The 12,719-nt window shown below is 38.8% G+C and overlaps 1 protein-coding gene across 4 annotated transcripts in view; it reads right to left on the bottom strand.

The window, feature by feature from the left end:
- Positions 1-2,140: 2,140 nt before the first annotated feature.
- The window catches only part of FAM53A (family with sequence similarity 53 member A), a 112,162-nt gene continuing 101,583 nt past the window's right edge, over positions 2,141-12,719 (bottom strand). For all 4 annotated transcript variants that reach the window (XM_043972782.1, XM_043972781.1, XM_043972784.1 and 1 more), the window contains one exon: positions 2,141-3,387. In XM_043972782.1, coding sequence (XP_043828717.1) covers positions 3,319-3,387 — 69 coding nt within the window. In that variant the 3' untranslated portion in view covers positions 2,141-3,318. The remainder of the gene's footprint in view (positions 3,388-12,719) is intronic.

The following is a 12,719-nucleotide window of genomic DNA, read 5'->3' as shown; positions in this document are numbered from 1 at the left end:
GAGTTGGGGATGAGTTTAGTTTGGGATATATTGAGTCTAAGATGTCTACGGGACATCTAGTTCAAGATAAGGTTTGCAAAATACCGTTAGACTCTCATTTGAGTCTCCCAACAACCCAGCGAAATAGTTATTACAAGCATTATGCCCATCCCTCAAGAGGAAACGAAATTCTTAGAGATGAGTCAAACAGCTAGTGTTAGAGGCAGGATTAGAACCCTACCCCCTGTTCCTTGTGGGTAATCTCCATAAAGTTTACATAATGCTTATACCACATGGCACCAGAGGATAGAACTGAGACCAGTGATGGGGAGGTAGAGCAATTTATAACGAAAAAAAAAATCACTTAACAATTAGAGATGGTCCACCATAGGCAGGGCTGACCACCAAGCCTTTGTTCCAGTGCTGTGGCAGAGGAGGGAGAACACTGCAGAATACAAAAAAGAAGGTCAGATTTGGTGTCAGGGCTTGGATTTAGGGGGTCAGATCTGATGCTTGCTTTCCCCCTGCATCATTCTGAGCAGGTTACTCTCTCTGGGCGTCAGTTTCTTCACCTGTAAAATGAAGAAAGCCAAATCAAATGGCCTCTGTGATCCAGCAAGAATCGTCTCTTGGAACATCCTCGGTCCCTTCTCCGGCTCCCAATTTAGATTCCCACAACCTGTTAAATCTATAAAGAGGTATCACGCACTGAGAGCTTGGACGAGATGAGCTCAGAGGCCTCTTTCCAACTCTAGATGGGGAGGGAGGAGGAAAGGAAGTGGAAGAAGGGGTTCTAATGGAAATGGACCTTTATGGATAATATGGCATTCATTTCACCTCTTTTCCCTTGAATGGAGGAGAAAAAGAACCAAAAATCACAACATAAGGACACACCCAAATGTCCTTTTGGGAAAACAAAATGTAAACTATAGGTCAGGGGTTCTTATGGAGTCCTTTTTTGAATTTTTTAAATTCATAATTGAAAGAAATGGCTCGACTTCAGCTAGAGATTAGTGAAAATAAATGTAACTTTTTTTTGATCCTAAGTTCAGTGGACTCCCTGAAATCTACCCAGAGACCCCAGGCTCCCTGTAATAATTAATATTTGTTGTTGGCTTACTATACATCCAGAGATTATGCTCTCTCCTAGAGGTGGTAAGAGAAAGTGTTTTATTTGCAAGAAAGATTAAATGAACATAAAATATTCATTTATTTAATTAAGTCCAAATATGTGTCAAATAACCAGAAAAGGCCAGGAGAAGTAATCAAGTGATCTTAGGGCAATATTCACTCATCAGCTAGATGAAGCGAAAGCAAGGCTAGAAACTAGGCCCCTGATAGGTGATAGTATGGAAGTGCCATTAGATGTGACACCAATGAAGCAACTTAACCTTGGGGGATGGGGGTAGTGCACGCATTCAATGGCATTGAAGAGTCCAGCCCCTGGAGTCAAACTTTTGTGCAATGTCAAAGGTGTATTTTTGTTCCATGTCATTTATAATGTGCAATTTCCCTCACCAGCCTCTCTTAAAGCTGAGTTCTTTAGTCACGGCTTCCACCCAATAGGTGATTTTTCTGATTTGAATCCATGAGCAGATAGGTTCTGACCTAACAATCTTGCTAAAATCTTGGTGTATAAATAAGTGCTTTTCTTCTTTTGCAAAACAGGAAGGAAGTCTTCTGTGGTAGACTGAATCAGAAATTAAGTCACAGTACTTCTGACCCTCCCACCCTTTTTAACACCACTGAGGCTTCAACCAGGCTAAAAGACCACATTTCAAGAGAGGGGTCACTTATCGCCTTCACAACATTGTCATCCTAGGCCTAGATGAGTTAATAAAAATGTGTGTCAATGATGACACTTCACATTTTCTTTCGATAACCAAGAAATATTTTCTGGAGATTGTTAATGGCCCGCCCATCCCTACCAACAAGCATCACCACCCTCAAACTTCACCCCATCCCCCCCTCCCATCACTGCCCCCCTTTTCATAATCTTAGGGCTGAGACTTTTTGGCTCCGCTCCAGGCCGTCTAGGGCAGGGTTCTGTTATAAATGTGAAAATGAAAATACATGCATTATTCTTAGGCTGAACAAAACCCAGGCAAGGAATCATGGGGACTTTAAACATTTAAACCAAATTAAGAAGCAGAAAGCCACATATGCAAAGCAAAATGTCTTTTATTGAATTCAAGGACTAGGTTGTGTCTAGTATTGCTCAAGGGATCACCTCCTGGGGAACTGATCATTGCCTTACAAAGCCTCTGTCTGAAAGTTCAAGTGCTCTTTGTCATACATTCTTCTGAAGCACAGAAAACATAATATTGACCACCAAGCCGGGAAGCTACTTGAATTTTTAACCCGCCTGAATTAGCACAGCTTCAGGCTAGAAAAGATTCAAGTAGAAAGCTGGGGAAATATTAAATCTGTAAGGTCACCACTATGTTTTGACCAAAAAGTCTCAATGTAAGGGGGGAAAAATGTGTGTCATTTCAAGAGGTTTTGTAACCACTTGCTGCATAGTGATGGACAAGAACTTCTGACCAAGTGTCAACCAGAGACTTGAAAGGTTCTGATCACCAGATACCTGATGTTTGTTACCAATTACATCACACAACTCAGTTTTTCCCAATAAGGGTTTGAACAAAAGGAATAGAAATCCGCACTAGAATCACTGTAGGCAGATTGACTTTAATAAAATGCCCTTCAGAAAATTCATTTCAAAATAGAGAAGCTTTCTCCACAACTGTAAAAGCCATAAAAATGCAAAATACTTTTGTTAGGAAATTTTTAATCAAAATTACTCCTTAATGTTCAAAATAACATTTAACCTATTTTTTTCTGTCCATATACTGATTAACAGACTATAAACAGGTGATATCACTTCATTTCCCATTCCCCCCACCTGAATTTTTTTTTTGGCTTTTTGTTTTTCTTTTTTTAAAACACAAGCCCCCCCCCCCCCCAATGACCACTATAGACAGTCGGGGATATGGATTACACATGGCAAAGGCAATCCACTCTCATTGGAAATTTAGGAGAACTCACTGATTCTAAACCCCCAACTCTAGGACCGCCTCAGTTGTTTTCGATTTGCTCTAGATCTAGGTCCCCACAATCCAGAGGAAATATGCCCCCTTCAGTGCTCTCACAATCACTCGGGTCTTCCTCATCGCTTTCACACCCTGCAGCTGCTTTCGTACAATCCCTTGTGCTGAAGCCAATCTGGCGCGGTCCGTGGTGTCTAACTTCATCCAGCTGCTCTTTCACTGGACTGGAACCAGGGGTGATGATGTTCATGAGGTCATTTGAGTCACATGGGGAGGGACACAATTGTCTTCATTTGGGTCTCATCTTCATCATCATCTTCATAATCAAGGGAGCAAAGACTTTTTGAATTTTTAGAGTCTGCAATAAAACAAAACATAAAGTTGAAATGTTTTTGCTGCACGTACAGAATAACAGGTGGCTGGTTTTCTTGCTTTGTCACATTTTTCTCTTAGATTGACCTTCCTTAGTGCTCAGTAGTGTACAATGGGTGCTGGTTTGGTTAAATAAGTTTTCAGTTTTCTTACTCATATTTCCGTAAGTTCACATCTTAAAGACAGCTCTGAAGAGCCAATCTTTTACTTACCTTTTGCTTAGGATTGTAGATTTAGAACTGAAGGAGCTCAAAGATTTTCTAATCTAACTCACTCCTTTACAGATGAGGAAAACAGACTCAGAGAGTTGATCATAGAACCCTGTATCATATATGCATTAAGTGGTAGATATAGATTTGAACCTAGATCCTCTGATTCAAATCCAGTGTGCTTTTTTTACTATACCAGTTTCAAGCAGTGAAGGCTGGGAAATATAAATCTTGAGCAAAAAGTCTGAATGTAGGTATAAGAATGAAGGGATGACAATGAAGGCTTTACTTGGAAACAAAATGAGAAAGAAATGTCTTTATATTAGAATTAGCAACACTGACCACTTAAAACTGGATCTATCTGGAAAAAAAAACTGTCAAGAACCAAAAATCCACTGATTTTGGCCCTTACAACTTAAGTAGTCTATTCCCCTCAAAACCACAATTCCTCAACAAAGGGTCTGGTGCCTAGAACATAAAGATGTCCCTCTGCTTATAAAATGTCTCATCCTGCTGGAATTTCTCAGGGTCCGTCCGATGAGGACGCCAAGTGAAATGAGCCTTAATGTACCACGGCATCTTACCCCAGTCAAAGATCAAGCCACTGTTATTTTCAGAGAAAATCCTACTTCTCAAAACAAAGATCAAACCCTATTTTAGTACAGGACATAGTCCATGAAGTGTCCTCTGCTTTTTTTCATCTACATTTTCTAGTCACAAATTGGGACATATCCAAAGGAATGTATTCTTCATTCAAACAAGGCACACAAGACTAAAAATTCTACATTGTCTCTTCAAGTCCGTGAAACTACACATATTTAAGGACCCAGCTTTTATCCTTTCCTTTTCCAACTCTTTAAAAATCAGATGATAAGCTTGTTTTATACTTAAAAAAAAACCCCATCTTGAACAGCAATTAATAAATGACTATACACACAAAAATAATACACATGCACAGGATTTAAAATGAATATGTATAGGTGGAACCCAAATACTGGTAAGCATATTTTGAATTATCTTTTAAATATATGCACATAAATCATTTCTTGTAGGTTTTAATATATTTATAATTCTTCCTTACAATACACTATAATTAAATAATTGTGTCTTTTACTATAACTCTGTAAACCTAAAAGCCACTGGACTCAACCCTTTATACATGTATGTATCTACCTGACAGATGGTACCAATGACAACTGCTGAGATGTCACTGTAACATACCAAATTCACAGATTGCAATTGTGCAGCTTAAGCACTACAAACAGCAGGCTTCTTAATGACTTCCAGTTTATGTAATTTATAGAAGGTGTCCTTGTAATAGTTACCATGTCATTAATACTTAGAAAGGAAAGATGGAATACAGCTAAAATCCAATAAAAAACTCGAACATGAAACCCAGAATCCAAAGCTTCCAGAAACTTGAAAAATAAATTACTTCTCATGTTGGTTTTATTTATTGATTTAACCAACACATACATTTAAAATCCTGCCTGACAGGAGCTGATTTTTTTTCTCCCTGCAATATGCTTATAATAGATCGACATGGAACATTTTGTTTCCTTTGAAACATACAATCATAATTCAACAAACACAATTCAATAAAGGACCCACCGAGCTAGGCACTGGGTATACAAAGAGAAAATGAGAAAGTCCCTGACCTCAAGGAGCTCACATTCTACAATGTCAGAGCTGGAGTTTCCTAGGGAATCATTTAATATAGGAACCCAGTGATGTTCAACAGCATGCCTACAGTGATACTACATGGCAAAGGAGGGACCAGTTTAAAACTTAATATATAACAAGTAAATTTATGAGTCTCTAAATTATTATGTCAGTTTGAATAGCTTTGCCCCCTGGAGATTAAGCACATTTCTAAAGGGTGTTTGTAAGTACAGTGGAAAATGGCCTGATAGCTACTCTGCACTGAGAGAGGTCACTGGCCTCACCCTAGTTCTCTGCCCATCTACTTGTCCCAGCTACTCAAAACTAAACATAGGTGGACTCTGAAGCTCAATCACACATAGCCAGCAGGGAAGGCAAGAACAACTTGTTCAATCACCAGTCTTCATAAAATATGCTAGACTGGACAATATGAGAATCCAAGGTTAACAGTGGCTCAATGCACTCAACATATGCCTTTGTGTATTAAGATTCATAAAGAAGCCCAACAAGTTTCCAAAAGGAGGGAGATAGTAAAATGGCTGAATATTTGACTTTCTCCTGCAAACAAGGCCAGTGAGGGGAAAAGAAAATATCCTAAAGCCTCCCTTTCCAATCAAACAAGTCAGGCTCACATTTAATTGAAAGCCAGATAATGTCTAAGTGTTCTACCAAACTTAAGGCTCAGAAATTCACAATGAAATCACTGTATGAAAAAAAAATCACTGTATGAACCCCTCCCCATGGGGAGGGGGGCGAAAACTCTCACAGGAATTCCATGGGTACATTTGCCCCATTAGTTCTTAATCACATACTATAAACTATAAAACACAGACTATTTGCTGGTCACCAAAATCATCAAGAAGCTTTTGTTGTTTTATTTCTTTTGGAAGAAACCCATCCAGGACAAAGTCACAGAAGCTCAATGAAGAGCATATTAACCTTAGAAAGATCTATATGAAAAGTGAAGCACCTTGTCCAAGCAAACTTACATAACAATAATACTGATTTCTCATTTTAAAACAAAGATCCAGAGGCTCCATATATCCATTACCTAAATGAATGACTGGGCAAAACATTTCAAAGAAAAAGGAAAACTGGTCAAGGACTGTCTGCTCAGATTTGTCACCAAGCACATAAAGGACCTGGGTCTATGCCTAGGAAGGGCAAAGGGTTTTTTGCATTCAGGCACAAAAGTGTGGCTCCAGCTCTTAAGAGGAAGTTAGAAAGGTGTAAGAATTCTGACACTGACTTTTGCTCAACAACCTACACAAAGAAAGTCAGTCGGCTTCCTTTCGGAACATTTTCATTGTTGTTGGGTGGAAAAGTAAACTTTGGTAACCAGCATGCTAAAGAGAGAAATGCTGACATAAATAGCTCCAATTATAACTTTCTAAGGAGTAAACAATCATGCCCCCCCCCCAATCAAATTAAACTCACACTTGAGAATATAACTTCATGTTTCTCCAACTCTTAAAACTCATTTAAAAATATTCATAGTTAAGCTTCTGGAAAATTCTAGTTAATGGATAAGTCAAAAAGGCTAATAACTGCAAAGATGTATTTTAAAATTATACTTTCTGATTAATAGAATTTTGAACCTTTCTTCTTAGGAATGGTACTTTTTAGAGAAAAAAAATTTTAAACCTATGGCCGACGGTTACTCAAACTCTGCTTACTAATGTTCATTCTTGGCATCCTTAAGTTTCCCCCCCCCCCCCCCGGGGGGGGGGGGGGGAAGGTGGTGGTGGGACACAAAAAACATATCCCAAATGCCAAAATAAAGCAAACAGAGGCAAAAGTCTGAATTGTATTCCAGCTGACTCTTTTGGTGGGAGGGCAGCATTGTCTTTCTTGAATAAATAAAGGCTCCTAATAAATCTTCATATTATGTCAAGACACAATGAACCTGAAGATCTAAGTGCAGTTTAATTATACTCACTTCCTGCTTTCATTTGGCACAGATTCCTTCTGGTGCTACAATCACTACTAACAAAGAAGTTAATTACCATCTTAAAGAACACTTTTTTTTTTTGGCTGGCCCCGTTACAATATCCTAATTAATTCATAGTATCATTCTTTATTTAAGCCTATGAATGCTTTATTCATATCCTCTACTACCCTGAAACAGACGGCTTCGATGCAGTTCTATTTCTATATACAGCCCTTGAATGTCAAATTCAAGGCAGAGGAAAATTAGGTACCTGGATATTTAAAACAGCTTAGGGAAATTAGCTACTCTCCCCAGTGTCAAACTTCAAACAAAGAAAATAAAAAGTAAGTCCTCATGCTTGTATTGCATTTTATGATCACAAAAATGCAGAAAAATCAATGCCTGCCCTACTCTTTCCAATTTCCCAAATCAAATGATAGAGACTGTGCCCCAAAAGTGGGAAAATATTTCATCCACATTCTTCTAACACTTTCCAGAACGAAACTTGGAATAAAACCCAGGTGCTTGGCTAGCTGGTTGTCCACAATTGAGGGTCTCATTTCTTTGTGTCCAGGAAATCCTGAGGCAGGCTCTTCCCAAGACAGGGGCTGAGACAAGCTGTGCCAGTGATCATGAATGTGGCAAAATGAGAAAGACAAAAAGCAGAGAGGAGATGTCTGGAAAAGAAAGAGGGCGCAAGCAAGCTGTCTGCAGAAGCTGTCCAATTCTCCCTACTTCCAGAACAATTTATCCCAACTGCTCCAGAGGGATAATGGTACATCTCTCAGGAACCGTGAGAGAACATTTTTCTCTCTCAGGGGTCCAGACCCATAAAATAAACCAAACCAAAAATACCCACCCCAAACCCCAAAAACATAAGAAAAAAGCAACTTTTCCACTAAGAGAAATGTGAGAAGTCCAACTCGCTGGCTCTTTAATACCAGGGAACATAACGTCTCGTTTAATATATTAAACCATATATATACCTATGTATGTATGTATGTATACACACATATGTGTATATGTATGTATATGTATGTATCCCGTGTATTTTATAAAGTTCCCAATCAAAAGAGGAGGATTAGTAGGAAAATGGGATGGGCAAAAATGAAGAGATGGGTAAGAAAAATGGAAAAGAAAGAGGAGGTAAGAGTTTAGTTTGTCCTTACAAACTAAAGACAGGAAAGAAATATGGAGAAGAGACCCACAGGGTGAGGGGAAAGAAAGGGCCAGGCCAAGGAGACACAGGGTGTGCTGTGATTTTTGAAATGGAGATGAGAAGATAAACTGCCTTGTCACATACTCCTTTCATCTAGGATCTGTTTCAACACTTTCAAACAGTAATTAAATGAGCCACTAATTAGATGAAATACAAATCCAAGGTCCCCAGTCTAACTAAAATCTTACAAATCACCAAAAATGCCTCCTCTACAATCTCTTTTGGTAGTCTATTCTAGGATAGTATATAGCAGAATGTTTCCCCATCACCTAATCTGGATCTGTCATTAAACTCATCCAAACTTCCTGTTTCCCTGTGCAGACTACAAACATTAATAAGGCCAGGTCTCTGGTCTGTGCCACCAGGGTATTTAACTTTCTTTTTCTTCTTCTTTTTTTTTTTGGGGGGGGCATGACAATGAGGGTTAAGGGACTTGCCCAAGGTCACACAGCTTGTAAGTGTCAAGTGTCTGAGCCTGGATTTGAACTCAGGTCCTCCTGAATGCAGGGCTGGTGCTTTATCCACTCAACACCTAGCTGCCCCCCGGGGTATTTAACTTTCAAGGAAGAGGTGAGATTTGAGTAGTCTCTGCTAATGTAAGTTTTAAACATTTTGGTTTAAATATCATCTTCATTTCTGAATGTATTCCTCTTCCCTTCCCCCTGTCCAGAGAGCCATCCTTTGTGGGGGAAAATCAGTTTGGAAGAACCAGCACATCAACCAAATATGAACAAGTATGTAATGCTGCATTCCCACATCCTCTCCACCTCTGCAAAGAAGGGAAGGAGGTATGTTTCCTCATCTCTACTCTGGGGCCAAGCTTGGACATAACAATTCTCAGGGGGGGGGGGGTCCTGATTGTTTTTAGTTCTCCCCCTTTACACTGCTGTATTCACTATGCATACTGTTTCCTTATCCTGCTTAAGTCACTCTGCATCAGTTAATCTTTCTTCCAATGATTCTCTAATTCCATCACATTGATGTACCACAATTTATCCAGCTGCTTCCCAGCTGAGGAACATCTTCCTTGTTTCTAGTTCTTTGTAACTACAAAAGAGTGCTGCTCTGACCATTAAATAATCTTACTACCTTCATGACCCAGACCTCAGAGCTTGTTGAATCCTCCTACCCCCGTCTATCAGAGAGACATTCTCCCACCTCTGTCCATAGGAACTTAGGAAAGCTCACCAGCCTGCTAAAACAATCATCTACTCTGGTTGGGCTCTGGCCATGCTCCTTCAATACTTTTCTCCCCTCTCACAAACTCTTCTTCCTTCTCCATTCTTTTCCTTTCTCCTCTAGATACCCTACGGTATTTTTGTTGTTGTTGTTGTTGTTGTTGTTGTTTTGCGGGGCAATGAGGGTTAAGTGACTTGCCCAGGGTCACACAGTAAGTGTCAAGTGTCTGAAGCCAGATTTGAACTCAGGTACTCCTGAATCCTGGGCCGGTGCTTTAGCCACTGAGCCACCTAGTTGCCCCCACCATAGTTTTTTTAATTAAATGTTTTGCCAAAAAACATTGACCATCAATCCAAACAACTAAACTTGCTTAGTAACAATTACATTTCGTTTCCAAGTAAAAAATATCACAGTATTAATTTGCAAGCACAGAAAAGTATCATAATGAGAGGCAGCACAGCATATTGGTTAGAGAGTTGGTCTTGAAGCCAGGAAGACCTGGATTCAAGTCCCACCTCTGACACCTACTGGCTGTGTAACCCAAAGCAACTCACTTAACCTCTCAGTCATCCCCAGACCATTCTCCAAGACTGATGGAAGGAGTTTCCTTCTTTTGTAAATTTCCTATATCAAAAAATCACAAGCATGACCTGACTATTCTCAACAATACAATGATCCAAGACAATCCCAAAGACCTATTGATGAAACATATTATCCACCCCTAGAGAAAGAACTGATATTGAGGGAACAGACTAAAGCTGCTATTTTTCACTTTCATTGTTTTTCTTTTAATCAAGTTTTCTTGTTCAAAATGAGAAATATGGTAGTATTTTATATAATCACACATGTATAACCCATGTATGATTGTTTGCCACCTGTGGGGGGGGTGAGGGAGGGAAAGAAGGATAAAAATTGGAACCCAAAACTATAAATAAAAATGTTTATTATTTTTTTAAATCATAAGCACAGGCCCAGTCACTTATCCCTAATGTTATTTTTTTCATTCACTCTAGATCTTTTTTTTTTTTAATTTTAGTGAGGCAATTGGGGTTAAGTGACTTGCCCAGGATCACACAGCTAGTAAGTGTTAAGTGTCTGAGGCTGGATTTGAACTCAGGTCCTCCTGACTCCAGGGCCGGTGCTCTATCCACTGCGCCACCTAGCTGCCCTCACTCTAGATCTTAATGGATTCTCTATCCATTTTCATTCACTGTTCTTATTTATACCAATTGATGTAGATTCTTTGCATGGTTTCATAAAGCTCCTTTGAAATTTATTAGTGTTCCTCATGTGCTGAACTTAACTATAAAATCTCTAACACTGACGTACCACAATTTACTACACTATCCCTCCATTTGTTGAACGTTTATTATTATTTAGATGGTTTTTTTTCCTGAAATTATGTTGCTATGAAAATCTCTGGACAGGCTAAACTTTCTAACAGTAGAGGTATTGGGTCAAAGACAATGATTTTTTAATAACTTACAATATTGTTTTTTACTTAAATGACATGAGCTCTAAGGTCTCTTCCAGCTTTAAACCCTATGACCCTATGAATGAAACACCCCACAGGACCACTGTGTTTCTCCTATGTCTTCAATTGAAACAGGGACAACAAAACCCCTTCAATGTGTTGGTTGGTGAATTACTGAATTAAAGTATTCATGTCCTTCAAAGTGGAAAGAGGAATGGACTTGAGGTCAGAGGATCTGGGTTCAGATACCACCTCTGACACGCCCTCAGTTAACTGGGACTTGGTTTGCCCACCTGTAAGAGGGGAACAAAGGCCTCCCAAGTTCTCTTCCAGTTCTCAGTCTCTGATCCATTGATTAGCTCTCATGGCTTGGCTCAGGTAGTGTTTCTCTCAAAGGGGTCTTACTACTCCCGCACATTTTGTCAAGTTTGTCAACAACAAAAACAAGCCCCAATCAGCAATCACTAAGTGCCAAATGTTTCCCATTAGTAATTGGTCTTGATTCAGTGATTCTCTCAAGTTCTGCTCTTAGGCAAATAGATTAACAAAGCAGATAGAAAGTCATTCAAGCCTTGGGGACATTATAATTTTCACCAAGTCATTATAATTTAATTATGATTCCTAAACAGAGAAGAGGTAGTGATGGTAGCTATAATGATTAAGAAAATTCATTCCTACACATCAAAGCAGCTCTGACTTGGGGACCCAGAACTTGAGAACAGGAAGGGGCCCTAGAGATCATCTCGTAGCAACCTCCTCAATTTAATGGTAAAGAAACTAGGGTGCAGAGTTCATAGCAGAGCTGGGACTAGAACCCCACCTCCTGATCTTCAGTCCAGACTCCTATCACATCATGATGGCTGAGCCCTGTTTGGAGAAGAGGCAGCAGAAATGGTGATGAATGAGTCTGCGTGCTGCAGAAATAAATTCAACAAGTCTAACATTGTTACTTGAACTACCAACTGGCCTCAGAAATGGATAAACTACATGTTATTATTTAAATTTGTAACATGTATATTGGGTTTTTACAAATGCTCATGTTCTAAAATAATGGGGGTAAAACTAAACTTTGGTTATTCTTCATTATGGAAATTTAAAATGTTGCAACATATACATAAATCAATCTATAATTCTACATGTTGGTAATTCTTTAAATCTATAAATGTGAGCAATGATTAACCCACTTTCAATAATCATGGAAAATAATAGCTTGGTTTTTGCTACCTAAATTCAAAAATAATTACATAAAACATGCTTGTGGACACAAGCAAGGCAAGGGAAGTCAGAAAAGATCCACTCGGCACATTTCCATCCTTAAAGTAAAACATTAATATCATTAAAGTGGATTAGAGACTATAGTAACTTGGTAAATTTCCTCTCGTTCTTACTTATAAAGCCTTTTTTAAAGAGTTAACAAAAAGTTGTTGATGGAAAGTGTACTGGGAAAATTAAAAAAAAAACATTCATTTTCCAAAATTAGCTTTTTCTTCCCCCTCCTGTTTAGTACTTTAAAATATATTGAAGTCCACAGATATTTTATCCCCAACATGAGATCATAACACAATGTGTATCCAGTTACAGTTATCTGTCAATTTTAAAACTATGCCTTTTAAATTTATGCATGTTCCCCTTAACTTACATTTCC

Source organism: Dromiciops gliroides, chromosome 6, assembly GCF_019393635.1.
Source record: "Dromiciops gliroides isolate mDroGli1 chromosome 6, mDroGli1.pri, whole genome shotgun sequence".
NCBI classification, from domain to species: Eukaryota; Metazoa; Chordata; class Mammalia; order Microbiotheria; family Microbiotheriidae; genus Dromiciops; species Dromiciops gliroides.
This window is presented reverse-complemented; position numbering and strand designations above follow the sequence as displayed.